This window comes from Panthera uncia (assembly GCF_023721935.1).
Source record: "Panthera uncia isolate 11264 chromosome C1 unlocalized genomic scaffold, Puncia_PCG_1.0 HiC_scaffold_4, whole genome shotgun sequence".
NCBI lineage: Eukaryota > Metazoa > Chordata > Mammalia > Carnivora > Felidae > Panthera > Panthera uncia.
In genome coordinates, this window is record NW_026057585.1 from 81,268,363 (window position 1) to 81,292,961 (window position 24,599).

Below are 24,599 nucleotides of genomic sequence, written 5' to 3' on the forward strand. Positions count from 1 at the left end.
TACAAGCTTGCATGGAAAGGACACCTGCGTCTGGCAGCCTGGCAGGCTAGGTACGCTCTGAAAGGCCTCCCAATCCCAAAGAATCAGATGCTGGAGAAAAAAAAAAAAAAAAGTGTAATTTAAAATTTTACTGGTAGATTTCTAGGAAGTGAAATCTCTAAAGAGACAAAGCCAATATTGTGAGCTGAGCCCAGGGCTCTGAGGGGTGCATAGTCAGAGGAGGTGTTACCTAAGGTAGACGCCTACTCAACACCACAGGAGTGCTGATGGGGCCGGGAGCAAGCTGGGGAAACTGAGCCTGAGATTCCTGCATTGAACGGGGACCCTGCAAGTGCCTTCAAATGGTTTCAGATTCACCGTCCTCCCCAGCTCCCACATACAATTATATCAAAATTTAAAAAAAATTTTTTTAAAGTTTTTCTTTAATGTTTATTCATTTTGAGAGAGAGAGAGAGACAGGCAGGGTGAGAGTGGGGAAGGAGCAGAGAGAGAGGGAGACACAGAAATCCAAGCAGGCTCTAGGCTCCAAGCTATCAGCACAGAGCTCCACGCAAGGTTCAAACTCACGGACCGCGAGATCATGACCTGAGCCAAAGTCGGACGCTTAACCGACTGAGCCATCCAGGTGCCCGCTCAAAAATGTTTTTAAATCACCAATAGACCTACATTAAAAGAACCTCCAAGTATGTACCTTGGAGAGCAGAAAAATGATTGAAGAAGACGAGTCAGAGATGAAGAAGGAGTGTTGAGAAAAAAAAACAGTGATAAACACGTAGGTAGATCTAAACACACGTCGTACGATATATTGAGCAGGAAGGCAAATTTGTGGGCTGAGAAAAGGACAGGCCGAAATGCAAGTTGGGTGCAGGTGGAAGGGACAGATACTGGGGTTAGTGTTCCTAGGTGATTGTACTGCTTGGCAAGAGGGATGGGATATTAAATATAAGCCGTGTTAAGGGTACAAGGTCAAAATGTTAAGAGAACCACTCTAAGAATAGGAATGGGGTCAATGACTTCCAAACCAGCAGACAGAAAAAGGAATAAGAAAACAAAAACCCAGTCTACTTTTAGAAAGGCAAGGAAGGGGGCACCTGGGTGGCTCAGTCGTTTAAGTGTTTGACTCTCGATTTCGGCTCAGGTCATGATCTCACGGTTCATGGGATCAAGCCCCAAGGCTTGACAGCACAGAGCCTGCTTGGGATTCTCCCTCTCTCTTTCAAAAATAAATGAACATTTTTTTTAATAAAATAAAAATAAAAAATAAATAAAAAAGCAAGGAAGGAGAATGAAATGCAAAGCAAAGGTGAGACAAAGAGAAAGCAAAAGGTACCAGGATAGAGACAAGCTAAATAAGTTAGTAATAATAATACGTCGGCAATACAGGGTTCTAAGCGGGGTAGTTTAAAACACCTCTCTTTATTATTGACTGCTGTTTCTTTTTTTTTTTTTTTTAATTTTTTAAATGTTTATTTATTTTTGAGAGAGAGAGAGAGAAAGACAGAGTGCAGGCAGGGGAGGGAGAGAAAGAGAGGGAAAGACAGAATCCAAAACAGGCTCCAGGTTCTGAGCCATCATGGTGTGGGGCTCGAGATCGTGACCTGAGCCAATTGACTGCTGTTTCTAATCAGAAAAAGAATGATGAAAAGTATGGGCGATTTGAACCGCACACTGAACAAGCCCAGCTTACCGACCTAAAGAGAGTCCAACACTGAGACTCATTCTTCCCAAGCACACGTGGAACGTTTAACAAACATCGAGCACATTCTCGGCCTCACAGCAAGTCTCACACACCAGTCACGCACACCATATTCTCCCACCAAAATCCACTTAAGAATCTGTAACAATAAATAATTCCCACATGTCTGGAAGTTTAAAAACACGCTTTTGGACACAGCCCGAATGCTCATCAACCGTTGAATGGATAAATAGGTTGCAGTAGATTCGGACAGTGGGATGCCACATCCCAAAACGCATCGGACACAAGCACATGTGCATAACAATTGTGACAGGCGACACGGGGGAAACTCGCAGAATGACTGTTGAAATGACTGTTGACTGAGTGAAAGAAGCCAGAAAAAGTAAATACTCCATAACTCTATTTGCGTGAAACTCAAAAGCAGACAGAATTAATCTACAGTGACAGAAGGAGAATAGCGGTTTCCTCTGGGACGACGGCAGGGATGCTGAAAAATTCTTTCTCTCACTTAGAAAATAAAAAAGAACCAGAGACTAAACCCCATGAAAGCAGGGCGAAGAAATGATGAAGATGAGAGCAAACAAAAATGAGTAAAATAGAAAACAAAGGCACAGCGGAGAGGATTAGGTGAGTTCTTTGAAAAGATTAAAAAAATACTCAAACCTCCGAGGCTGATTTGCATATAAAAAGGAACAAATAAGTAAATATTAAGAATGAAAAGGATGTGATCACTATAGATCCAGGGGAGATTTGAGAGAACAGTCTACACAACTGTCTCTTTAACGTGACGTTTTCTTTTTCATTTCCATTTCTTTTTTTTTTTAAGTTTTTTTTTTAAATGTTTTTATTTATTTTTGAGACAGAGAGAGACAGAGCATGAGCAGGGGAGGGGCAGAGAGAGAGGGAGACACAGAATCCGAAGCAGGCTCCAGGCTCTGAGCTGTCAGCACAGAGCCCGACACGGGGCTCGAACTCACAGACTGTGAGATCATGACCTGAGCTGAAGTCGGATGCTAACCGACTGAGCCACCCAGGTGCCCCTTCATTTCCATTTCTTACGTCAGTCTTGATAAGTGATCTTTTAAAGACACACCGCGTCTTCATTTTCTGATTTATATGCACAGTTGTTTCTCGTGGTCAGCAAAAATCTTTGTCTAGGTAACTCCCTCTTTTCATTATTCATTTGGGCCTTCTCTCTTTTTTCTTAACCACGCTTACTACAAATGTACCTATTTTATAAGTCGTTTGCTTTGGCGATCATCCGTGCTGGTTCTTTGCTTTCTGTTTCATTGTTTTTTTTCTTATCTTTATTATTTCCTGCTACGGGCGTGGGGGGAGGGGGGCGGGGGGGGGGGGAGACATGATTATGTTGTCTCTTTCTGGTGTCCTAAGTGGAATGCTTAGGTCACCAATGGGAAATCTTTATTAAGGTGCAATCTTTTTTTTTTTGGGAGAGAGAGAGAGAGAAAGCATGAACAGGGGAGGGGCAGAGGGAAAGAAAGAAAGAGAGAGAAAGAGAGAGACAGAGAGAGAGAGAGAATCTCAAGCAGGCTTCATGCTCAACGTGGAGCCCGACACAGAGCTCGATCCCATGGTTCTGGAATCATGACTTGAGCCGAACTGAAGAGTCAGACGCTTAACCGACTGCACCACCCAGGTGCCCCAAGGTGCAATCTTTAATATAGGCATTTAAGAGGATACACATCCCCTCAAGGGTTGTTTTCGCTGCACTTAAATTTCAAAATGTATTGCTTTCATCATCAGCCCGTTCTTATATTTTGTATTTTTTCTTTGTCCCATTGAGCCTTTGGTTTGATTTTAATTTTCCAATGAAAATTTACCTTTTTGTTATAGTTTTCTCATTTTAGTGGATTGTGGTCATAGAAAATGGCCTATGAGACATCAGTTCACTTTGTGGGAAGACTTGCTTCATGACCTAGTATGGGAACAATTTTTGTAAACATTCTCATACTGCATGAAAAGAATGCCAATTTTTGTGACCAAACTTCTTAATTGTGTTATTCAAATATTCTACATATTTACGAATCTTATGGCCACTTGGCTTCGTAACTATGGAGAAAGGAAAGATAAGATCCTCAGGAGGATTAGGGATTCATCCATCTTTCTCTGAATTGTCTCAAGTTTCACTTTCTATCAGTGGTCATCAGACTATGGTCTGTGGACCAAATTTGGCCCACTCCTTATTTTTTTTAAATAAAGTTTTATTGGAACACAGCCATGTTCCTTTGTTTATGTATGATCTATGGCTTTTTTCTTACTACAATGGCAAAGTTGAGTAGTTGAGACAGAGGCTGTATGGTCTACAATGTCTAAAATATTTACTATCTGTCCCTTTATAAGAAAAGTGTGTTGACTCTGCCTTATGTAATCTGAGGGCTAGGCTGTTAGCTTCAAAGAAACTCAGAATTATATCTCCCTGGTGAATTTTTCTTTAAAAATTTTTTCTTGTTAATCATTATACCATGACTCTCTTATCCATAATGATGCCTTTAGTCCATTACATCTGAGATTTATAAAGCTACACCAGCTTTTTTTGGCTTAGTATTTGCCTCCTGTGCTTATTAGAAATGCTTTTAGGGGCTACCTGGGTGGCTCCGTTGGTTGAACGTCTGACTTCAGCTCAGGTCATGATCTTGCAGTTCGTGGGTTTGAGCCCCGAGTCGGGCTCTGTGCTGATGGCTCAGAGCCTGTAGCCTACTTCAGATTCTGTGTCTCCTTCTCTCTCTGCCCCTCCCCCACTCATCCTCTCTCTCTCTCTCTCTCTCTCTCTCTCTCTCTCTCTGAAAATAAACGTTAAAAAAATGCTTTTAGCTGCAAGTAACAAAACCCAACAACAGTGGCTGAAGCAAACTGATGTATGTTTTCCTCAGTACCCAGGCTTGCTCTGTGTTTCCTTCTCTTTTTTAAAAAAAAAAAATTTTTTTTAACGTTTATTTATTTTTGAGACAGAGAGAGACAGAGCATGAACAGGGGAGGGGCAGAGAGAGAGAGGGAGACACAGAATCGGAAGCAGGCTCCAGGCTCTGAGCCATCAGCCCAGAGCCCGACGCGGGGCTCGAACTCACGGACCGTGAGATAGTGACCTGAGCTGAAGTCGGACGCCTTAACCGACTGAGCCACCCAGGCGCCCCTGTGTTTCCTTCTCTTTAGTGTTAGCCTGGACGCCTTTGCACATCAAGATTGCACAAAGGCTGCAGCACTCTGAGGCACTGGTGTCCACGGGACAGGCAGGAGAAGGGAAAAGGAAAGAAACACTTCCAGATTTCTCTTTACATCCCAGTTTCCAGAACTGGGGCACTTGAGCGTCTTTTCCTTAATCGCTAACCAAGAAAAATGAGATTCCATGATCGGCTGAGATCAAATCGTGATTCATCCTTTGCAGCTGGTACTTTGGCATCACAGGAAATAAACTGAGACTGGTGGACAGACACTCCTCCTGGACCAACAGATCTCTGCCTCCTCCCTGAGAGAAAAAGCAAATCAGGATTCAGTGTCAAAGGGCAAAAGTTTTGGGGTACACTGTTGCTCAAACAATGGGCAGTTATACCCTAGGTGTCTTTTTTCATATTTTTGCTTTCAATATTTCTGTAGCTTTGTTTTAGATGTCTCTCAGGAGCGGCATCTAGCTAGATTATGTGTTTTCTTGCACTACGATAATCTAGCAACTGCCGAAACCAGTCCATTTACATTTTTTGTGATTACTAGCATTTAGAACATTATTTCTAAATCCTCTTTTGTGTTTTCCATTTACCACGTGTATGATCAATAGTTCTCTATTGCTATGTAACAAACGACCCCCCAAAAAGAGCATTTCAAAACAACAAACATTTATTATCCCTCCTAATTTCTCAGGGCCTGGAATCTGGGAACCACGTAGCTACGCGATCCTGGCTCAGGCTATCTGTGAGGTCGCAGTCAAGCTGTCGGCCAGGGCTACAGCCATCTGAAGGGTCTGTTGGGGATCTGCTTCCAAGTTCATTCCCGTGGCCAGAGACAGGAAGCTTCCGTTCCTTGCCACATGAACTTCTCCATGGTTGTAACATGGCTTCCCCAGAGTGAGTGATCCGAAAGAGACAGAGAGCACACAGAGAGAGCAACAGGATGAAAGCTGTGGGTCTCTTCTACTTGAGCCACCAGATTTAGCCAATACAAATACAGGATGCACAGTTAAATTTAAATTTCAGTTAATATTTCAATATTCGCACGGGCCATATTTATACTAAATGCTTATTCATTGCTTATTCGAAATTTAAATCTGACTGGACTTTCTGAATTTTATCTGGCAACCTTACTGATAACCTGACCTTGGAAACAAAACTGGCTACATAACTCGTGGGGTCCCTTGTTAAATTTGTAGGAATTTCAAGTCAGCGAGAGCAGAGCACTAAACCAAGCATGGAGCCCTAGTGAGGACAGTGCCCTTTGTCAGAACGTGGGTTATACTCCCAAGACGGCCAACCCTGTTTGCAAGTGACATACCATCACTTCTATCATATTTTACCACACAGGAACAAGTCACTAAGTCCCACCTGCACCTTATGGGAGGGGACTCCACATGGGTGTGGGTCCCAGGAGGCAGGATCATTGGGGCCATCTTGGAAACTGACAGCCACACCAAGCTTTTCCTTTTCTTCTTTTATTTGTCATTTCCTGCCTGGAGGTGGACGAACTGGACTGTCTTCATTCCCTTTGTTTCCTCTCTGCAGGTTTAGAATACATTCTATTTCTGTTCTTTCACTAGTCATCCTTAAAATTTTTTAACATGCCCACTTCAACTTAACAAAGTCTAAAGTTAATCAATGTCCTCTTCTAGAACAATCAAGGACCTTAGTCAGAATACTTTTGAACCCTGATCTTAGCTTCCTGCCTATAATTTGATTGTTCCCAGGTTTTTTTTTTTTTTTTTGGTCTTACGTTCTTTATTTTATTCCCCAAATGTCTGTAAAATTTTAATTTTTTAAAACATTTTATTTTGGAGAGAGAGAGTGCGTGTGTGCGGGGGTCGGAGAGAGGGGCAGAGGGAGAGAGAGAGAATCTTAAGCAGGCTCCATGCTCAGTGTAGAGCCCAACTTGGGGCTCAATCCCATGACCCCAGGATCGTGACCTGAGCCGAAATCAAGAGTTGGATGCTCACCCGACTGAGCCACCCAGGCGCCCCTGTTGAATTTTTCTTAAGTCCACTCTTATTTGAATTTCCCACACTTAATCATGTTTTTGCTTTCCATTTCTTGCAAGCTACTTTTTATTTCTGGGTTTATTTCCTGTGTTTTATCTATTATCTTAATTTGACATCTCGTCAGAACTCTCCATGGTGTTTTAAAGTGATTTTTTAAAAGCTTGACTGCGTCTCTAGTCCTATCCTTTTTGTTCCTAATATGGTATATTTTGTGCAAATAATTTGTTTATTTTGCTGAAGCTTTTTAAAAGAATTTACTAAGTCTTTTTAAAAGAATTCAACTTTCTGTTGGTTTCCATAGCGTTCCTTCCTGCTTTATTATTTCCTTTCTTCTGCTCTCTTTGGGTTTTCTGATGGCCTTTTCCTTGTCTCAAGTCAGACACTTAATTCATTGTTGTCAATCCTTCCTGTCTTTAATAAATGCGTTTCAGGCTAGAATTTTTCCTTCAAGTTCCACTTTAGCTTTATTGTGATTTAGTTTTAAATATCTTGTAATTTCCATGATAATGTTCTCCTTATCCCATGACTTATTTAGAAATGAGTTTTTAAGTTACAAAGCATATTGGATTTCCTTGGCCAACCTTTTATTGTTGGTTTCTGATTTTATTACATTGGGATTAGAGAACTTGGCAGTGATATTGATTTTTTGAAAAAATTGTAGACTTTCTTCATGCCACGTATGTGATTTTTTTTTAATGTTCCACTTGAGCTTGAAAACAGTGAGTATTCTGTGTTGGGGGGCTGTAATAGAAGTTTATGTTTACCCAGTAGATGAAGCTCCTTAATTATATTCTTCAAACTTCTGTATCCTCACTCATGCTTTTCTACTTGAGCCATTGGTTTTACAAAAGTTTAATTAACACTTCCCACTTTGTTTATAGATACGTTACTTTCTCTTTACAGTCCTGCCAGATTCGCTTTATATGTCTCACCAAAATAAATATAAGTTCACGATACATATAAATTCGCGATTATTCTAACTTCCTGGCAGGTGTTTTCCTCTACGATTGTATTGCTTAGGATTGGACCAATGTGACAAAGACTCTAAAAACAGTGCTTAAAATAAGAGAGAAGTGTATTTTTTGTTCATTTCAAAGTCCACAGCTGGGGCATCCTGTGGGGTTTGGCAAATGGGGATCCCAGCAGGAGATGAGATGGAAGGAAGAGAGTGGAATCGGGGTGTTTATTTCCCAGCTCCTTCTCTCTGAGGTCTCCTCTGCTCTAGAAGCCCTTTTCATCCGAGTACAGGTCACCTCTCCCTGGCTTTGACCCTGCAGGCTTAAGGGTGAAAGCTTTGCTGCTGCTGCTAATGCTGCCCCAGGCTCTTGCACTCTCTCTTGTGACTCCCCTACGCCCTGCTTTGTCATTAGTCCTTTTAAAAATAAATGCTGCCCCAATTCCCCTAATCAAAGTATGCCATCCGTTTCCTGTTGGGATCCTGAGTGATGCAGGCTGGCATCGTGTGTTTAAGTCATTGATTCTGGATGCCTTTAGGCAAGGGCGCACTCTCTAACATGTGCTGGACACAGGCGCCACCACTCCCTGTTTTCACACTCCTGGCTCGCTCTTGGATCTGCCTGGTCTCAAAGACCATTGAGACGGAGACCCTGGGTTCATAACCCCAGGCTAAGAGAGTCACAGCCTCCAGGTCTCCAGAGAGTCATAGCGCAGGGGCGGGTGGGGTGGGGGAGGGAGTACTCAAAGCCATCAGTAACACCCATCTTGTCCATTTCAACACCTGTCCAGCTTGGCCACTGGTTCAATAGCCAGAGCTGTCTCTCCTTGGCCAAACTCAGTATCTTGGGGTCACGGGGACTCACCTTTGTCTGAAGATGCTTTATTACTTTAGGTGGGTCAATACTTTCACTTAATGCCTGTCAGCTTCCGCAGGAGTACACTAGCCTGGCCCTTTGAGATGACTTTGGACATCTCTACTCTGATTCATTACATATCAATTTCTTCTGTCCAACTCTCAGTGGGCCCAGCTTGTTTCCCTCATATCCTCATTCTTAGGGAAGTTCTCAGTTTAGGTCTCACAGAGGTCCCTGTTCCCATTGTACAGACTGGGAAACTGAAGATCAGAGTGGAGAGTGAGATTCAGGGAATTTATTTAGAGGAGGTGGAATTTGAACCTGGGTCTGTCCGGCTCTGAGTTAGAGGCTTTCCAAGGGAAATGTGTGTGTGTGTGTGTGTGTGTGTGTGCATGCTGGCAGGGGATGGGGGGGGGGGGACAGGGCAGCCTGAGTGGAGGCAGGAGGGGGGGATGATGCCACAGGTGAGAGAAAGCTCAAAGCCAAAACCTCTCCCGGACAGGCTGGGGCACAACATGTGGGTAACAGGTGCAGAGTGGGGGCCACAGCAACCACAAGCCTCTGAAGGCCAACAGACTGAGAGCCATCCCCAGTTCTGCCCCTTCCTTCTTTATCCCCTTGGGCCAGTCTCCGGCCTCAAAGAGCAGTTATGAGGGAATGTATGTCTAACATTGGTACCCAGTCAGCTTGGATCTCTTCCTCATCTCTCTGGGCTGCGGTAGGGCGACCTATGGATTCAGCCACCAGGGGGCCCTGTTGCCAAGGGTGACCAAGCATCTGGGCCCCGCCAGGGTCATCTGTTCCTTCAGTCATTCCTCCACTCTCCCAACAAACAGCTCCTGTGTCCCTTCTGTGCCCAGTAGAGGTTGGAGGGATGCCAAGAGCACAGAGGGCAAGGCACAGCCCTGTTTGAGAAGCCTACAGTCAGGAAAGCATACTATGCTGGACAAAGTGGGGTGGGGGTAAGAGCTCAGAGGACTGAGCTGACCATACAGAGTCAGGAAGGCTTCTCAGAGGAGGAGGCTTTCAATTAAAAAAAAAAAATGTTTATTTTTCAGAGAGAACAAGTGGGGAAGAGCAGAGCGAGAGAGGGCAACAGGATCTGAAACACACTCTGCCCTGACGACAGAGACCATGCTCTGGGGCTCAGACTCACGAACCATGAGATCATGACCTGAGCTGACTCTGACCGAGCCACCCAGGTTCCCCTGAGGAGGCGGCTTTTGAACTTGACTTTCCAGGATGAGCAGTGATTTGCTCCTGCTCTGCAGACTCTCACACCTCCTTGCAGCCCCAAGCCAAGCCGTCCTGGGTGTTCATAACCCACATGACTTCCCCTCCCTCCAGGCACACCGCGACCACCAGCTTCTGTGAGCCCCCAAACTTCAGGCCCTAGTCATCCCTGCAGAGTTAGAGGCCACAGAGCCTGCTTGGGTACAAGATGAAGGGCGGCTGCATGTGCACAAGGACAGAGGGCAGGGAAAACCCAGGCTTTGGAGCCTGACAGTTGAAGTTCTCTACCAGTTCCTAGCAATGCGTCCTTGGTGAAGTGTCCCTTCCCTTCCCCCAGCGTTTCCTCCCCGTAAAACAGGGGGGAGGGGGCGGGGGGGGCGGGTAATAACCATCCTATAGCGCATATGTCCAGTAAGGCTCATTTGGCAGCCGTCTCCCTGATCTATGAAGTGGCAAACTCCCGTTAACCATCTCGTCGTCGCATTGAGAGGTGGACCCTGCTGCGACCCTTGGAATAGGAAGGAGGATGCTACACTCCAAGGGTTGCTTGGACTCAGCCTTGCTTCACCTTGGGAAGAGGCCACCTTGCAGGTTGTGGTCAGAACCACAGAATTTTCAGGAAGTGGGTGGAATCCCCCAGGGCTCAGCAGGGAGTCGTGGGGGAAAAGCTGGGGGGGGGGCAGTGGGAGGAATCCCTCGCTCTTTGACCTGCAAAGGGGATCTCTACAAATTCACCGGAAGACAGTGTGGTCCGTATCCAGCTCCATTTATCGGCTGTGTGGCCTTACAAGTCACCCCCCTCCCTGAGCCTCGACTTCCTTGTCTGTCAAGCAGGAGTAACAGTGGTCCCTAGCTGCCGTGGGCATTGTTCTGCCATCTGCTCAGCTTCACCCACTTGCCTTGGAACAGCAGCCCTCTCCTTTTTTGGGGATCTCCTCCGCTCCAAACACTGTTTCAGCCAGGGCTGTCCCCACTCCTATGATCCTGTCCCTTGGCCACAAGTGATTGGCCCACAGGTGGACATCTGACCACAGCCAGGCTGATCAGAAGCCTTCCCTGTTCCATCGGTCTTGTTTGGAACCCAAACTGAGAAAATCGCTGTGGGCTGAAAAGCTCAGGAGCTATCATCACTGGCCACATGTCCTTCCTCATGGCAGTTCGTCTGCAGAGGGAAAGGCAGAGGAGAGAGAGGGACAGTCGGTAGACCCAGCAGTATCTGGGCCCCTGTTTTGGGCTGTGCTCGGGCCCAGCAGCTCTGCTCACAATCTAGGAGTTCGCCTCCCCCTTGCATTCTGAGAGTCACCTCTCCGGTTGGCATCGATTTCTAAAGATATACTTTCTCACAGGGATGTGCGTAGTAACAAATGAGCTAAAAGCATGTGAAGCGCCCAACCCAAGGCCCGGCCTGCTGCAGGCTCGGTAAGCATGGATTCCTTTCCCTTAATGGGCACCAGGCAAGGATGAGGATTTGGCAAAGACACCAGGAAGATGTGAGGCGTCAGTACTCGTGAAGCGATATAAGTCAGCAGCTCCGGGGAGACTAGAGTCAGGTGACTCGGGACCCCACAGAGCCCCACAGGAGACCAGGATGAATGCCCAAGCAGAACATTTAGTGGATAGGAAAGGACAGGACTAAGAAAAAAAAAATAGTCCTGCCTCATTCCTGTGTAGGAGCAAAGGCTGTCAACAGGTACTCCGGCTGTGCCGAGAATGGTGGACTAGACCATGGACGCCAGGAAAGGAGCGTTTGAGCTGGGGTTTTAAGGACGGGTAAGAGTTTCCCAAGCAGGGAAAGGACTGGGAAGGGACACCGGACCATCACTGCCAATCAGCCACTACCACTAACGCCAAGCCGATTAGTTAGGAGGATTTAGCCCTCCTGGGTTTGAATCCTGCATCGGCCAACTTTCAAGATTCTTCTATGCTTCTGTTGCTTATCTGCAAAATAAGGAAATAGGAGTTTGTTTCTAGTATTAAATGAGATCGTATACGTGAAGCACTCAGAACAATGTGCTGGCAGAAAGCTGTGGTTAAGCACTCAATAAATGCTTAGCTCATTATGAAAAGCCTCTGCATTATCAAGTCCAATGCCCTTAAAATGATTACAGCTGTCACCATTTGTTGAGCCCTTCATAAGTCCCAAGCATTGCGCTACATGCTTGGCATGTTTTGTCTCCTGTAATCCTACCAACACCACCAGGAGATGAATACTATCATCCCCACTAAAGAGAAAACCAGAGGCTCTGAGACGGCAAGATTAAGCATGGCGAGTGTAACCAACAGAGCAGGGGTTCAAACCCAGGTCTGCCTCAAGACCCAAGCCCTTGGCCCGGAGAGAGAAAGGGACCAACCTCAGGACGACACACAGCAAGGGAGTGGGATGCCAGGATTTCTTTATGAACTACCCAAGGGCAGGTACCCTGGCTGACGGAGGTTACTGAGGTACTCGCTCAGCCCTCCCCAGCACCCTTCCGCCACCCGCACCCGCACCCTCTCCCGCTCCAGGGCGGCCGGGAGGCCCTGGGGCTCCCTGGCCGCGGACAGAACTGAGGAAGGGCTGGGCCGACCGCCACGGGTCCGCAGATCGCCTGCCCACCCCGTGTTGGCACAGCCGGAGGAGGCCCGAGACGCGGCCGCGCCCCTGTTCCCCTCCCTTCCCCACCCCGCTCTGCTTCCGCCAAAGGTCCTTGCAGAAAATTCCAGCCTCGCCCGGCCGCGCGGGCGCTGGACGGGGGGTTTTTCCAGCGGGGTGGGAGCAGCCGGGCGCGTCCCGGCCCCGCGGAGGCGGTGGTGGGCGGGCGCCCCCTCGGGCCCCGCTCGGGACTCCCCTCCCGCCCTCGTCCCCGCCCGCCACCCCCCCCACCCCCCCCAAGGCGGCTTTGGCTCCTTGCGGACGGGCGGGCCGCCCAGGGGAGCCGGCTCGGGACGTCCTGGCAAACAGGAAATGAGACAAAGGCTGTCGCTTATCGGGAGCCCCGCATTCCTTTCAGGTGATGCCGGGACGCGGCCCCGAGGGGCTGCCTGTCCCGGAGGAGGACTTCCCGCTGTCCCCCTTCAGGCTCCCCCTGCCTTTCGGTCGGCTGCGGTCGGGACCAGGACGATTGCTGCCTCCGGGAGCCCCCTCCCCAAGCGCAGCCCTCCTGGGCTCCTGGAAAGCAAGGGACACCAGCGCCCAGGGGGACCGGCTGGGCTGGGGTCTTGGGAGCCAAGTGGAGGGAGAAAGAACAGGGCCTCGCCACTCAGCCATTCCACAAACCGTAATGCCACCTTATACCAGGGTACAGGTGTGGGTGCCAGGACCCCTAATGAACCCGACCCAGTCCCTGCTCTCAAGGAACTTCCAGCATAACAGAGGAGGTAGGTAGACACCCAGAGAAGTGAAAATACTGGGTGAAAGGGCAGGGTGTAGATGAGTCCAGGCAGGAGGTATCTAGGCCATGCTGGGTGGGGTTGGTGGTTTGGGAAAGCTGGGGTCCCTTGCACAATACCTGGCACGTCAGCAGCCCCTTCAGGTACTGCCTGAATGAGGGTACAGTGGAGTTGGCTTTGAAACAGCAGAGGGACAAGCGGAGGATGGAATGGAGGGGCATCTAGACTGGGGCACAGCATGTGCAAATGCCTGACGGTTCTGCCTGTGCACAGGACATCTGAGGGGCAGTGAGGACTCTGGAATAGCCTGGGCACCGGCCGAAGAAGCTTTGGTGAGGAGGCTGGTGGAGTGGGTCCTCCTGGCCTGGAAATACGGGGATCCTGGGGAGGTGGGGTAGGGAGAGTACTCAGAGAGGCAGGTCCAGCGTGGCCCAGGGGCAGGGGGAGGAGGCAGTGGGGGGGGGGGGGCTTCGCCTGGGTGGCTTGGAGAGGCTGATCTGCGGAGACAGAGGCTCCAGCCTCTGTGGGGCTGTGCCCCCCTTGCCTGCTGGGCACTGGCGCCAGTTCTGCTGATTGGTGGGTCAGGCTCCCCCCACCGGGCAGCGCTGACTCAGCGTCTGAAAGGTGGTTCCCACGGGCCCATGTCTCTCTGAGGGCCAGAGGCCATCCCATCCATGCCCCACCTCCAAGGGGTCCGTGCCCAGGACCACTGACAAATAGGGCCGAATGGCAACTAAGATTTCTAGCCTCCCCACCCCTGCCGACCAGCAAGGCCTCAGGCCCTCCTTCCTGCTGTCTGACCGTATGCCACACCAGGCCCTGCCTGGCTTTCCACTCCCCAAAGTTCCAAGGTGCTCCAGTTATCAGTACTCTTTTTATTTTTAAAACCGTGAGAAGAAAAATAAATATCTTTGGAGGATAAGAGTACAGGGGTGGGATGGGGTAGTGGGGCTGGAGACTTGGGGGTGTCCTGGCTTCCGTGGTCTTGAGCCGGGGGGTTGCCCGGGGCCTGGGATCTGCAGGCCCGCTCCTCCCGGGCCAGGCCCTGCCCAGTCCCCGCTGGGAGGTCTGGGGGCTCCGCCAGCCTCGCCTGCCCGCGGCTCCCAGGCGGGGCGCTGCGTCAGCGGAACCTGCGCGAGGGGGATTAGACCCCAGGCGCCCGCCTACGCCCCCGGAGCTCCGTCGGGCGGGGCGGGGTGGGCAGCGTCGCCCCCCCAGGGGCTCTTCCGCCGGCCAGCCCGGCGCGGTGCCAGGGCCTCAGCGGTGCGCCATGTCCTCCATGCCCACGCGGCCCCAGACGCCCAGCACGAAGCTCTCGATGTCGCACTCGTTGGCGCCGCGCACGATGCGGAAGTGGCCCCTCTCGCCCCAGGCTGGGCCCCAAGAGTTGGCCGCCGTCTGGGGATGAGGAGGGGCGGTGGTGAGGGGGGCGGGCAGGGGGAGTGGGGGGCGGTGAGAAGGCAGCGGCCCGCAGGGCACCCCCGCAGGGACTCACCCAGTATTTGAGGGTTCTTCCGTCGGGCAGCGTCTCCTGTCCCCACCTGAGGAGGGCGCGGCAGAGCCAGGGAGGGAGAGGGCGCTGATTCCACCTGCCTTGAGGGGCTCGAACCCCAGGGCACTTTCCCTTCCAGGCTTGGGCGGGGCTCTAACCCTCTCTCTACTCAGTCCCCACCTTTCAAAGTCTGTGTGTCCACGCCCACGTGGGGTTGGGCACCAGCGGAATAACTGGAGGGGTGAGCCGAAAGGGGGAGAACTTGGGCCTCCCTCCTCCAGGGCCCCACATCCTGGGGACCAGGTCTCCGGGACCTCACAACCTCACATGTCTGCCTGCCCTCTCTCCTCACTTGGGAAGCCAGGGAGGGTTGGGTACCAGGGACCGCAAGGTTGGGGTACCTTGGAGGCCCCAGACTCCCACTGCAAAGTACATTTCATTGGTTGGACAATTGAAATCAGTGACTGGAACATCTTTGGGTATATCAGGTGGGGGAACTGAAGACCGGGGGTGGGGGTCCGTGAGTCAGGCAGAGTTGGGGTGGGTGCTGAGATGGAGAGAGGTTGAGCAACCCTTGAATCCTTGTCTGTATTACACTGGAGTGAATTTTATCACAGTGTGTAAGGGAGGACCAGTTCCTAGAAAACCTTCAAAGGCCCCCACTCTCGGTGCGAGGCAAACCTCTCCTCTTTTTATGTCTTGGTCTGCTCCTCTTCGAAGCGGGGCTTTGCAGAGAGACGGGACGGATTCGAGGTAGGCTCGGAGCCCCCCAGTGCAAGCCCTGCGGCCCCCTCCCCTCTCTGCCCCCCAAGCACCTCACCCTGTGATCTTGACCGAGTGGGTCCCGTGCCGGCGGTATCGCTCTGGCCTCCCAAGGCTCACTGGGGTGTGGCTGTAGATGCCGCCCTGGTACAGGAAGAAGTCCTCGTGCACCTCCATGAGAGCTGTGGGCAGAGGTCCAAGTAGGCCCGGCTCAGCCCATCGGCACAGGTCTGGAGACGCATGCCCAGACCCATACCAAGACTCTAAGTGTCCCCCCACCCCCCTCCCTGCCCAGGGTGCTGCCCGTGGGGAGGGGACAAGGTCCCACTGACTCCTAGCCCCAGTGGGACTTGCTACCCAATGCTGTACAGACCCCTTGTGCTGCTGTGCCGTGCTCGGTCTCAAGCAGGCACGAGCTTCTGGAACCAGGGGGCAGGATGAGGGGCGTTTACCTTGGACAGGGCCGTTCTCCATCAGTTCCTTCATGATCTCCTTCTCCTGGAGGGGTCGGGGTGGGGAGGAGAGTGTCAATCAGGCGTGAGGCTCCAGCCTCTGGCCAGCCTTCCTGCCTCTGCCCCTTCAACCAAGTATAAACTTACGCTGGAGCCGAGGCGGTAGGCAGGAGTGACCTGGTAGATGTCATTGGCATTGACATGGCTACTGGGGCATCGGGCAGTGGCCTGGCGCTTGCCCCGACCCATGGCCCGGCTGTGCATCATACAGCGGGGCGCGGGGCCAGCCTCGTCCCGCTCACTGCCCATGAACGGGTAGCAGTGGTCAGACACAACCCTGGAGAAGGAGGAAGGAGCAAGGAGAGGTGAATGTGATGGGTGTGGCCCTGGCCCCTCCTGAGGGTTGCCTTCCTGAGGCCCCCGCTTCACATCCTCCTCCCTGCCCACGCCCTCTGCTGCTCACCCTCGACGTCGCAGGAACCACCAGGCCCCATCGAGACGCCCACCACGGCAACCCTGCTGGTTGTGGGTGTTACAAGACAGCAGGTTCTGGGGCGACAGGACAGGTGCCATATGCCCCAGGGAATGGATTGAGACGCGATCGGATGCCACGGCTGGTGGGGGAGGGGGGGAGGCAGAAGGGCCGTCAGGGGGCTCAGGCCTTGGCCCTCCTTTCCTGCTGCCCCAGCCTCCACCCTTGGACATACCTGCTGTGGAGAAGGCCCAGGAGCCTGCACAGTTGCCCTGGTCAAGAGGCCCATGGATCAGGTTGGGCCACTTCTCAGAGGCCTCGAACGCTGTGGGCAGCACCTCCCCTGGGCCCAGAACTGTCTGCAAAGCAAAAGTCACTCCGTCTTTCTCCTGCCTCTACCCCCGTCTACACTTCAGGGGCCCGTTGGCACTGAAGGGCCACCAAGAGTCTAGGGCCTTCTGCGGTTCGATCTTGAGCATTCCTGCTGCCGAGCGATTCCAGTAATCTCTACATCGACTCAAGGGGAAGACCCAAGCACCATTTGATGCGTTCTCAGGGTCAAGTGGGGGTGGCCAGTCCTGTTTTACGGATGAGGGAATGGAGGCCAGCAGAGAAGTGGCCAGGCCAGGGTCACCCACTTTTCCTTCTCAACCCCCACTCCCTCATTCTTCCTCTGCACCTTCTGATCTGACACTTCCTTCTTCCCACCAGGACCTTGGGCTTTGGGCCCTAAAGGGCAGGGGAGGGAAGAAGCAGTAAGGTCCTGTGACCAGGCAGGCTGCCAAAGCAAACAGCAGGAGGCAGAAAATAGCAGAGGCCCAGGGGAGTAAGGACAGGGGCAGGGGCTGGTCACCCCAGCCTTGAGCTGCTGTCCCTCTGCAGGGAGGGGTACTCTGGCCAAAACTGCCTCCTCCCTGCCTGCTTCTGATGGACAGATCCTGTGGCATGTGCCCCAGCCCCGTCCTGCTGCGGTTCCCCTTCCTCACCCTTTGACTATTCCGGGGATGGTTCCCACTTCTGCCCGGAGGGGGTCCCACTGGCAGGAGGGGAGAAGCCCCCTCCTCCCTCGGGGTTCCACTGAGTCAGCATTTGTTTCCGAGAATTCCTACTCTCTAGCTGGAGCCAGAGGACAATCTGTCCCTCCCTTCCGAAAATACCAAGGTGACCTCCTGGCCCCTTGGGCCCTGACCCAGCTGTACTGGGAGGAATAGCATTTTTCCCAGGCTGGGCAGGCCACGAAGGGACTCGGGCTGGGACCACAGAACTCAGAATCCGAGCATCAGTTCTCTCTGGGCAGCACATCTTGTTATGGGCAGGAACTGAAGACCCGCAGAAGGGGAGTGATGTGTGTCCAGGGACACACAGCCTCTTGGAGGGGTCTAGGCCCAGGGCCTTGGAGGAACAGGACCCAGGGTGCCAGGGTTCCTGGGGTCCCAGGCCATGGGGAGATGGCAGGATGGTGGGCAAGGATGGACTTACGTGAATCTCATTCATATTGGTGACAGAGGAAGAAGGACGGATGGTGCCCAGGCGGTAGCGAATGCCTTCATCCAGGGTCATGCCCCAGAAGGCACTGTGGTTCCCAGCCCGCCATCTGAAAGAGTAGGGGTGGGAGTCACAGATCTGCCAGGGCTGAGGGTCCTAGAGGTCCGTGCGTATGGGTAGGAGAGACGCATCCTGGCCAAGCCTACGCGTGAGTGAAATCTGGGTGTGCCTGGCAGCACGTACATCTCGGGGGGAACGTATGTGTGTCTGTGCCACCTGGGGGCATTTCCAGGGCCTCTCACCCGTAGTTGCCCCGGTTGATGGCGTTGATCATGTCTTCGTCCACCAGGCATGGCTCCTGGTCACACTCCCACCGCCCTTGCTCCTGGCAGGTGCTAGAAGAGGAGAAATGAAGGGGGGGGGGCTGGGCATCCTCCGAAGGGAGGGGGGCTCAGAAGTCAACGTGGACCTGAGGCTCTGTGCCAGCAGTGATGGGAAGACCCCTAGATGATCCCATTCAGCCTGGTGGCTTCAGATGTCAACGTCAAGTGCACAGCTCTCGGGTTTGTATCTGCTGCCTGGATGGATCTCTCCCTAAACTCCAGATCCAAGGACACACTCTCACCACTGGGGTGTCCAACAGCAGCTCAACCCGAACACATCCCAAGCCGAATTTCTGACCCCCCACTCCCATGCGTGCTCGCCCCACGGTCTGTGGAAAACGTCCACTCCATCCTTCCCGAACCTCAGGCCGGGAGCCTGGGAGTCACCCTTGACGCCTGCCCTCAACGCTAATTTGATTCATTGGCAGATCCCGTTGGCTTTCCCTTAAAAGCACATTCAGGATCCAAACCGCGTCTCGTTCTCTCCTGCAGCCATCATGGGCCAATCACCTTTCCCCTGGATTCTGCCGCAGCTTCTCCGCTGTTCTCCCCATGTCTGCCCTGCACCCACACTTCGGTATATTTTTACTACAGCTGCCAGAGGACCCTGTGCAACCCAAGTGGTATCATGCCATCCCCCTGCCCAAAACCCTCCCTTGGCTTGACATCACAGAGTAAGAGCCGGCGTCCTGGCCGTGTTAACAAGGCCCTGCGTGATCTGTCCTCCTGTCCCCTCTGTGACCCCCTCCTCTGAGTCCTGGCTCCTGGGGCTCCAGCCAGGCTGGTCCACTGATTGGTCAACGACAGCCGTGCTCCTGCCCCAGGGCCTTTGAGCTGCTCTTTTCCCCATATCCCCAACACTCACTCTCACTTCTTCCAAGTCTCCATTCCCACGTCACCTGCCCTGGCCACCTTCCTATCCTGCTTCCAGGTTTTATTTTCTCCTGAGCACGTCGTCACTATCTGGCACGCTATATCTTGAGTTATGTGTACAGCTTATGCCTGCTTCCTCACAGACGCTCAGGTCCTGGAGAGGAGGGATTGTGTGGTATCTTCAGAGCCTAGAAACCAAAGCTTAGCACATGGTAGGCCCCCAATAAATATTTGTTGGATGAACGAGTGAATGAGGCACTGTGGTGAAGAGGCTAAGAGCAGGGGTCCTGAAATTCAAGTCTTGGGTTCCAACTGGCTGACGAGTCATGTGACCTCAGGTGAACTCTCTCCCTCAGTGTTTTTGTCCATAAAACGAGGAAATGACTAGTTCCACCTTCCAGTAATTAAATGGCAGGGTTTTGTAAAGCTTATAAAGCATTGAGCACAGGGCCTGGCCCATCTTAGGTGCTCAAGAATCATTACCTACTACTCTAGTTCTCAGGCCAGGAACCCTAGACTCCCCGTCTCTGGAGTTTCAGACTCCCATCCACCTGGCCCCCTCACATCTCCTCTGAGTGTATCTCAAACCGAAAATGGCCCACACTGCCCTCCCCCCAAACTGCTCCTTCCCTAACATCCTCAGCTCAGGAAATGGCACCTTATTCACGCAGGTGTTCAAACCAGAACTCGCCGCGGTCCATGGCATGCCCCCATTTCCTGCTGATGGCGGCATCAGCAGGTCCTGGGATGGCATATCGTGGACGGCTCTGAATTCACCTGCCCCTCACCCCCCCCTCCACTGCTACCACCCTCCTCCAGTCCCTTGTCACCTGTCACCCGGACCATGCCTTCCTACCCAGGCTCCCTGCCTCTCTACACCCCCCACCCCCGCCCAACCCACCCCCACGGTGCATTCCCTAGCCACTCTGAAGCCCGAGAGATCTCTGAATGACATAAATCAGGCTGTGTGCCTCCAAGTGGCTTCCCCCGGCACTTAGAACAAAATACAAAACCCTCAGCACGGCTTATGAGACCCATGGGCGCGGCCTGTACCTCCTTGGGCCTTCTGTCCCCACCTCATAACCGCAGTGAGGTCTGTCCCACCTCCTAGCCTCCCATGAGCTATGGCCCCCATGCTCCCTCCTTGTCTAGCCATCTTCCCTTGTCCCTACTCCACTCTACACGAGGACCCCCCCCCCCCCCCCCCCCCCCCCCCCCCCCCCCGCCCCATGATGCCCTTTCCCCGCCACACCTGTCGCAGGCTGTCATATGTTTATTTGTGTGTGGGCTCCTTCGTTGTTAGACGGGAGGCTCCCGTGCAACCTCAAGGGCGGTCTACCACATCTGGCTGCACCTCCCTGGCCCGACACAGGGCCTGGCACATAGTAGGTCTTTAACAAATAGGTGTCGACGGATCAGGGCATTCTATGAATTCTATAATGCTTTTACAAGCTCATAACTCTGCTATTACAAGAGGCTGAACTGCCTCCTTCCCCTGTTGCCTTTTAAGGAGCCTCAAGGGGAACAAACCCAGTATGGCTGGGCTCCTGGGCCCCGGGAGGGGCGGGGGCACTTTCGGGACAGAGGGAGGAGGCTGCGTAGGAGGCGGCTCTCTCAGGCTTCTCTTCCTCCTCAGACTCTCCAAGCATTCCTCGAGGGCTCACACAGCCTAGAAGGCCTGCAGACACGACCCCACACCCTCACTCTGGTGCCGAGCACAGGGAATGGGGGGCACCAAGTGCAGTGAGGGGACCTCGGGCTGGTCAGTCCTTTCCTGCCGCCTCCCTCTTTGCCCCCAGGGCTGCCCAAGCAGGTCTAGACTGGGCTGGTGGCAGCAGGCCCCAGCATTCCAGAGGGGCCCAGGGTGGCCAGGCCCCAGGGATAAGAGTGGGAAAGAGGTTAACCCATCAATGCCCAGAGACGTCCTATCTGGAGCTGGCAGGCTCGCGCAGGCACGTTCCATGTTTCTGAACACACGCGCCCAGTCCACACACACTCATACCATACCCACACGCGCGTTCTCTCACGCGGACACATGCTGAAGCCTATTCGTCCCCACTCCCCTGTGACCCAGCACCCCTCACACCAGTGAGGCAATGGAAACAGCTTATGCGTAATGCATTCCAAAAAGTGTCCTCCTCCCTGGGGCCTCTGCAGTCCCAGGCAAAGAGGGCGTGGTGTGGCGTGGGTGCAGGGCCACCTCCTCAGAGCCACAGGGTCCCCATCATTTCCATTAGGCCTTCAAGGCTTCCTACCCACCCCCTCCCCATTTCCCACCTCAGGCCTCAGATTAGAGTAGGGGAGCACCCCTGACCCTTCATCCTCCTACCAGAACAGGCAGGGCGGGGGAGGGGCCACATTCCCGGGAAGGCCCTGCTGCAGGTTGGCGGCCGACCAGCTCAGCCGTCCCTGACCCTCATCCTAAACCGTCCAGGGCAGCGGATGCTACAGTCAGAGGTTTCCTTCCTGACGCCCCCTTCTCCAGATTCTCCCGTACATGGAGAAAGGTTGGGAGGGGAGTGGCCCAGCCCGAGCCAGCAGGGACAGGGAAGCACTCCCAGCTCAGGGGCCACACCTGGGGCCAGGCATCCATGGCTGTCCACCCCTGGGGAATGCTGTTAGAGTGTTGTTTTAGGAGTTGATAGGATGGGTGTAAAAATTCTCATGTTACAGACGAAGAAACTGAGGCTCGGAGAAGGGAAAGGACTTGTCCCCGGCACGTGAGCCACAGGCATCGGGTCTGAACCAAGTCTGCAGGCCATAGAGCCCACAAGGCAAACCCCCTTCAAGCTCCGCATACTCACCAACGGTTACAGTTGTCCCAGTAGGTTCCTAAGATTGGATAGATGCGACTCCCATGGGTACATCCTGGAGGGAGGGAAGACGAGGAGAGAAATGGAATCAAGACCAGAGACTATGGGCTCGGGTGGCCAGGTCCTCAGAAGTCAGGTGTTGGGAATCCTCCCACACACACACACACACAACACACACACACACACACACACACGCACACACACACACACACACCCCAGCCCTTACTGAAACTAAAGTCAAACTATAACTTCCTAAGACATCTCCCGCTGGGTAACATACCAACAGCTACCTGGGAAGTTCTTCAGTGACCCCCAACTTGGCTCCCTCTTGCTTCACTTGGATACCAGCCACCACATTCCTTAGATCCTTTACCATTTACATGAGTTGAAACTTGGAGATGGGGAGTGGGAGGGGCGTGGGGAAACCGAGGCCCAGAGAAGGCAAGCGACTCCCCTAAGATAACACAGCACTTCGGGATGTGACAACCTAGGTATTCGGTCTCACCCCCACAGGCCCACAGAACTGGGGGAAGGGATTCAAGTGATTCTCCTATGGGACTAGGGGCAAGGGCGTGGGAAAGGATGGTGACAGGGCTGAAGGAAGGAAGACATTCGCCCCACCTCCCAGGTGTGACCAGCCATCTCAGGGTAGGGCATCCTGAGCAAAGGCAGAGGAATGGCGGAGATGAGCCTGACCAGCTCCCCCCACCTCCCCCCACCCCCAGGCTTTATCAGCCTGAGGGTGAGTCAGCAGGCGGGGCCAGCACCTTCCATGTCTGGCAGGGAGACAGGACTGGGAGAAAGGGCAGGAGACTGCCTTTCTCCTGGGCCAGCTTAGAACCCCACCGACCAAGGATCTTCTCTCTTTCAGTCTTGCTGGAGAGATTCAAGTCAGACCAGAGGGGAGAGGGGGACGTCCCAGAGCCACAGACAGCGGGGCGGGGGCTCTCCCAGATTCTACAAAGCCTCCCCTGGACATGTCAGTGCGTCCGCCTCGCTCCTGAGCCTTGCTGAGTCTGGGGTTGACAAGGCGACCCACCCTCCTGGCCGTCTGGTGCCCACCTGGGATGGGGGGAAAGGGGGGTGGCACGCCGAGGCAGAAGTCCCAGAAGTCAGGGCAGCAGTCGGAGACGGTGCGGTTGCAGAAGAGGTCACAGTAGCAGGTGGCACCCAGGTAGGGCAGGGCGCAGTCGTCGGCACGGCCCCGGCAGCACAGGTCCTGCCCCCCGCAGTACCGGCCGCCCGCATCCCGGATGCCCCGCAGGTGCAGACCCGGGGCTAGCTCCCGGCGCCCACGACCCCGCCGGGCACCCAGGGTCAACTCGCTGGCCAGCAGCAGCAACAGCAGCAGCCCCGGTGGACATCGCCACATGGTGCCTCCTGGGCCCGGGGAGGGCAGATGTCAGGGGTCAGAGGTGGCGGGCTGCAGAGACTCCCTGGCATCCCAGGGACTGATCTCCCAGCTTCCTGGGGCTGTGAGTCCAAGGGGGTTCAGCAGGGTCAGAGACCCTGATTCCTGCGTCCCCAGGCAGGACCCGGGAAGGAAGGGGACAGGGCAAGAAATGGAGCCCCTCCCTGACCTGCCCCGGAACCTTCAAGGACAGGAGGTGGGGATTGTGGCATTCTTGGTGCCCCTGGCTCAACACCCACAGCTCGGACTGAGGTCTCCTTTCCTATCGGGGTCCCTCTGCCCCTCTTTTCAACCTCCATTCCTGACGCCGGTACCCCCTGAGCTTGTGTTCCTCTGTGTCCGTCCCCGTGCCCCCCTCCACTCTCCTTCTCTGCCATCCCTCGCCGTCCCTCCGCCTGCCCCCTCCTCTCTGTTCCTTCCTTCTGAATACACCCCACACCCCCTGCCCCCAGCGCAGGGGAGCGTCCCTACCTGGTGACGGGCTGCGCCCGGGCTGCCCCACGCGCCTCTGGCCTCCCGGCTCCTGCCACCACGGGACACTCAAAGTCAAGCGAGGAGTGCGGGGCGGGACCGCTTTTTGCACCGCCCCGCCCGCAGCGCCGCCCCCCGGCCCAGGAGGCGGGAGGGAGGGGCCCCGGCTGGCCCCGCACCTGGAGTAGCCCTGTAACTCGGGAGCGGGGACCTGTGAGAGGGACGGTGAGCATGTGATTGTCCTCGCCGGGTCTCCGACGGCAGCCGTTCGTGCCCTTCGGGGGCGGAACTGCAACCGAAGCAGAAAGGATCCTGGTCTGACACCCGTAAGGACTTCCCAATGGGCCTCGCCGCAGGGCTGAGGGGCTGCCGCGAAGAAGGGGAGAGAGGGGGCAGCGGAGCTCCGAGTTTTGGACCCAACTTTGGGAAATGATGGGGAGGGTGGGGACAGCAAACATCTCTGAGACCCCTCTGACCCTTCAGTATTAAAAACAGCCATGCACTCCCGTGCCCCCCAGGCTTGGGACCGCCCCAAGCCGCCTCCGTTCCCAGGAATGATTGGAATCCAGAGGAGGACGGTTGAGGACCCTGCTCTAGGGGCCTTGGAGGCTCATCCTTCCAGGGGGTGGGGTGGGTGTGGTGTGGGGGCCGCCTCCCTGCCCACAATTCTTCTTTGGGC

The 24,599-nt window shown here is 53.5% G+C and overlaps 1 protein-coding gene across 3 annotated transcripts; it reads right to left on the reverse strand.

Moving 5' to 3' along the window:
* Positions 1-14,139: 14,139 nt before the first annotated feature.
* Positions 14,140-24,434, reverse strand: TINAGL1 (tubulointerstitial nephritis antigen like 1). Of its 3 annotated transcripts, XM_049617627.1 has the most exons (13): positions 24,100-24,174; positions 23,921-23,972; positions 23,101-23,418; positions 22,030-22,093; positions 18,272-18,364; positions 17,964-18,078; positions 16,720-16,843; positions 16,476-16,626; positions 16,160-16,349; positions 16,013-16,058; positions 15,619-15,742; positions 14,802-14,847; positions 14,140-14,704 (listed from the first exon to the last, which is right to left on the reverse strand). In XM_049617627.1, exons 1-13 carry the CDS (start codon positions 24,151-24,153, stop codon positions 14,564-14,566), a joined length of 1,518 nt encoding a protein of 505 aa, XP_049473584.1. In that variant the 5' UTR covers positions 24,154-24,174; the 3' UTR covers positions 14,140-14,563. The 3 variants fall into 3 exon arrangements, with proteins under 3 accessions (XP_049473584.1, XP_049473583.1, XP_049473585.1); XM_049617628.1 differs by lacking the exon at positions 23,101-23,418 and having other exon boundaries at positions 14,141-14,704; positions 24,100-24,175; XM_049617626.1 differs by lacking the exon at positions 23,101-23,418 and having other exon boundaries at positions 23,921-24,434.
* Between the last annotated feature and the right edge of the window lie 165 nt (positions 24,435-24,599).

Excerpts from the sequence above, each read along its gene's own strand:
- TINAGL1 (XM_049617626.1), bottom strand. The coding sequence starts at position 24,419 with ATGGCTGTTTTTAATACTGAAGGGTCAGAGGGGTCTCAGAGATGTTTG. Across the intron at positions 18,079-18,271 it reads ATCAACCGGGGCAACTACGG|ATGGCGGGCTGGGAACCACA; the intron begins GTGAGAGGCCCT and ends CTACTCTTTCAG. Across the intron at positions 16,059-16,159 it reads CCTACCGCCTCGGCTCCAGC|GAGAAGGAGATCATGAAGGA; the intron begins GTAAGTTTATAC and ends CGACCCCTCCAG.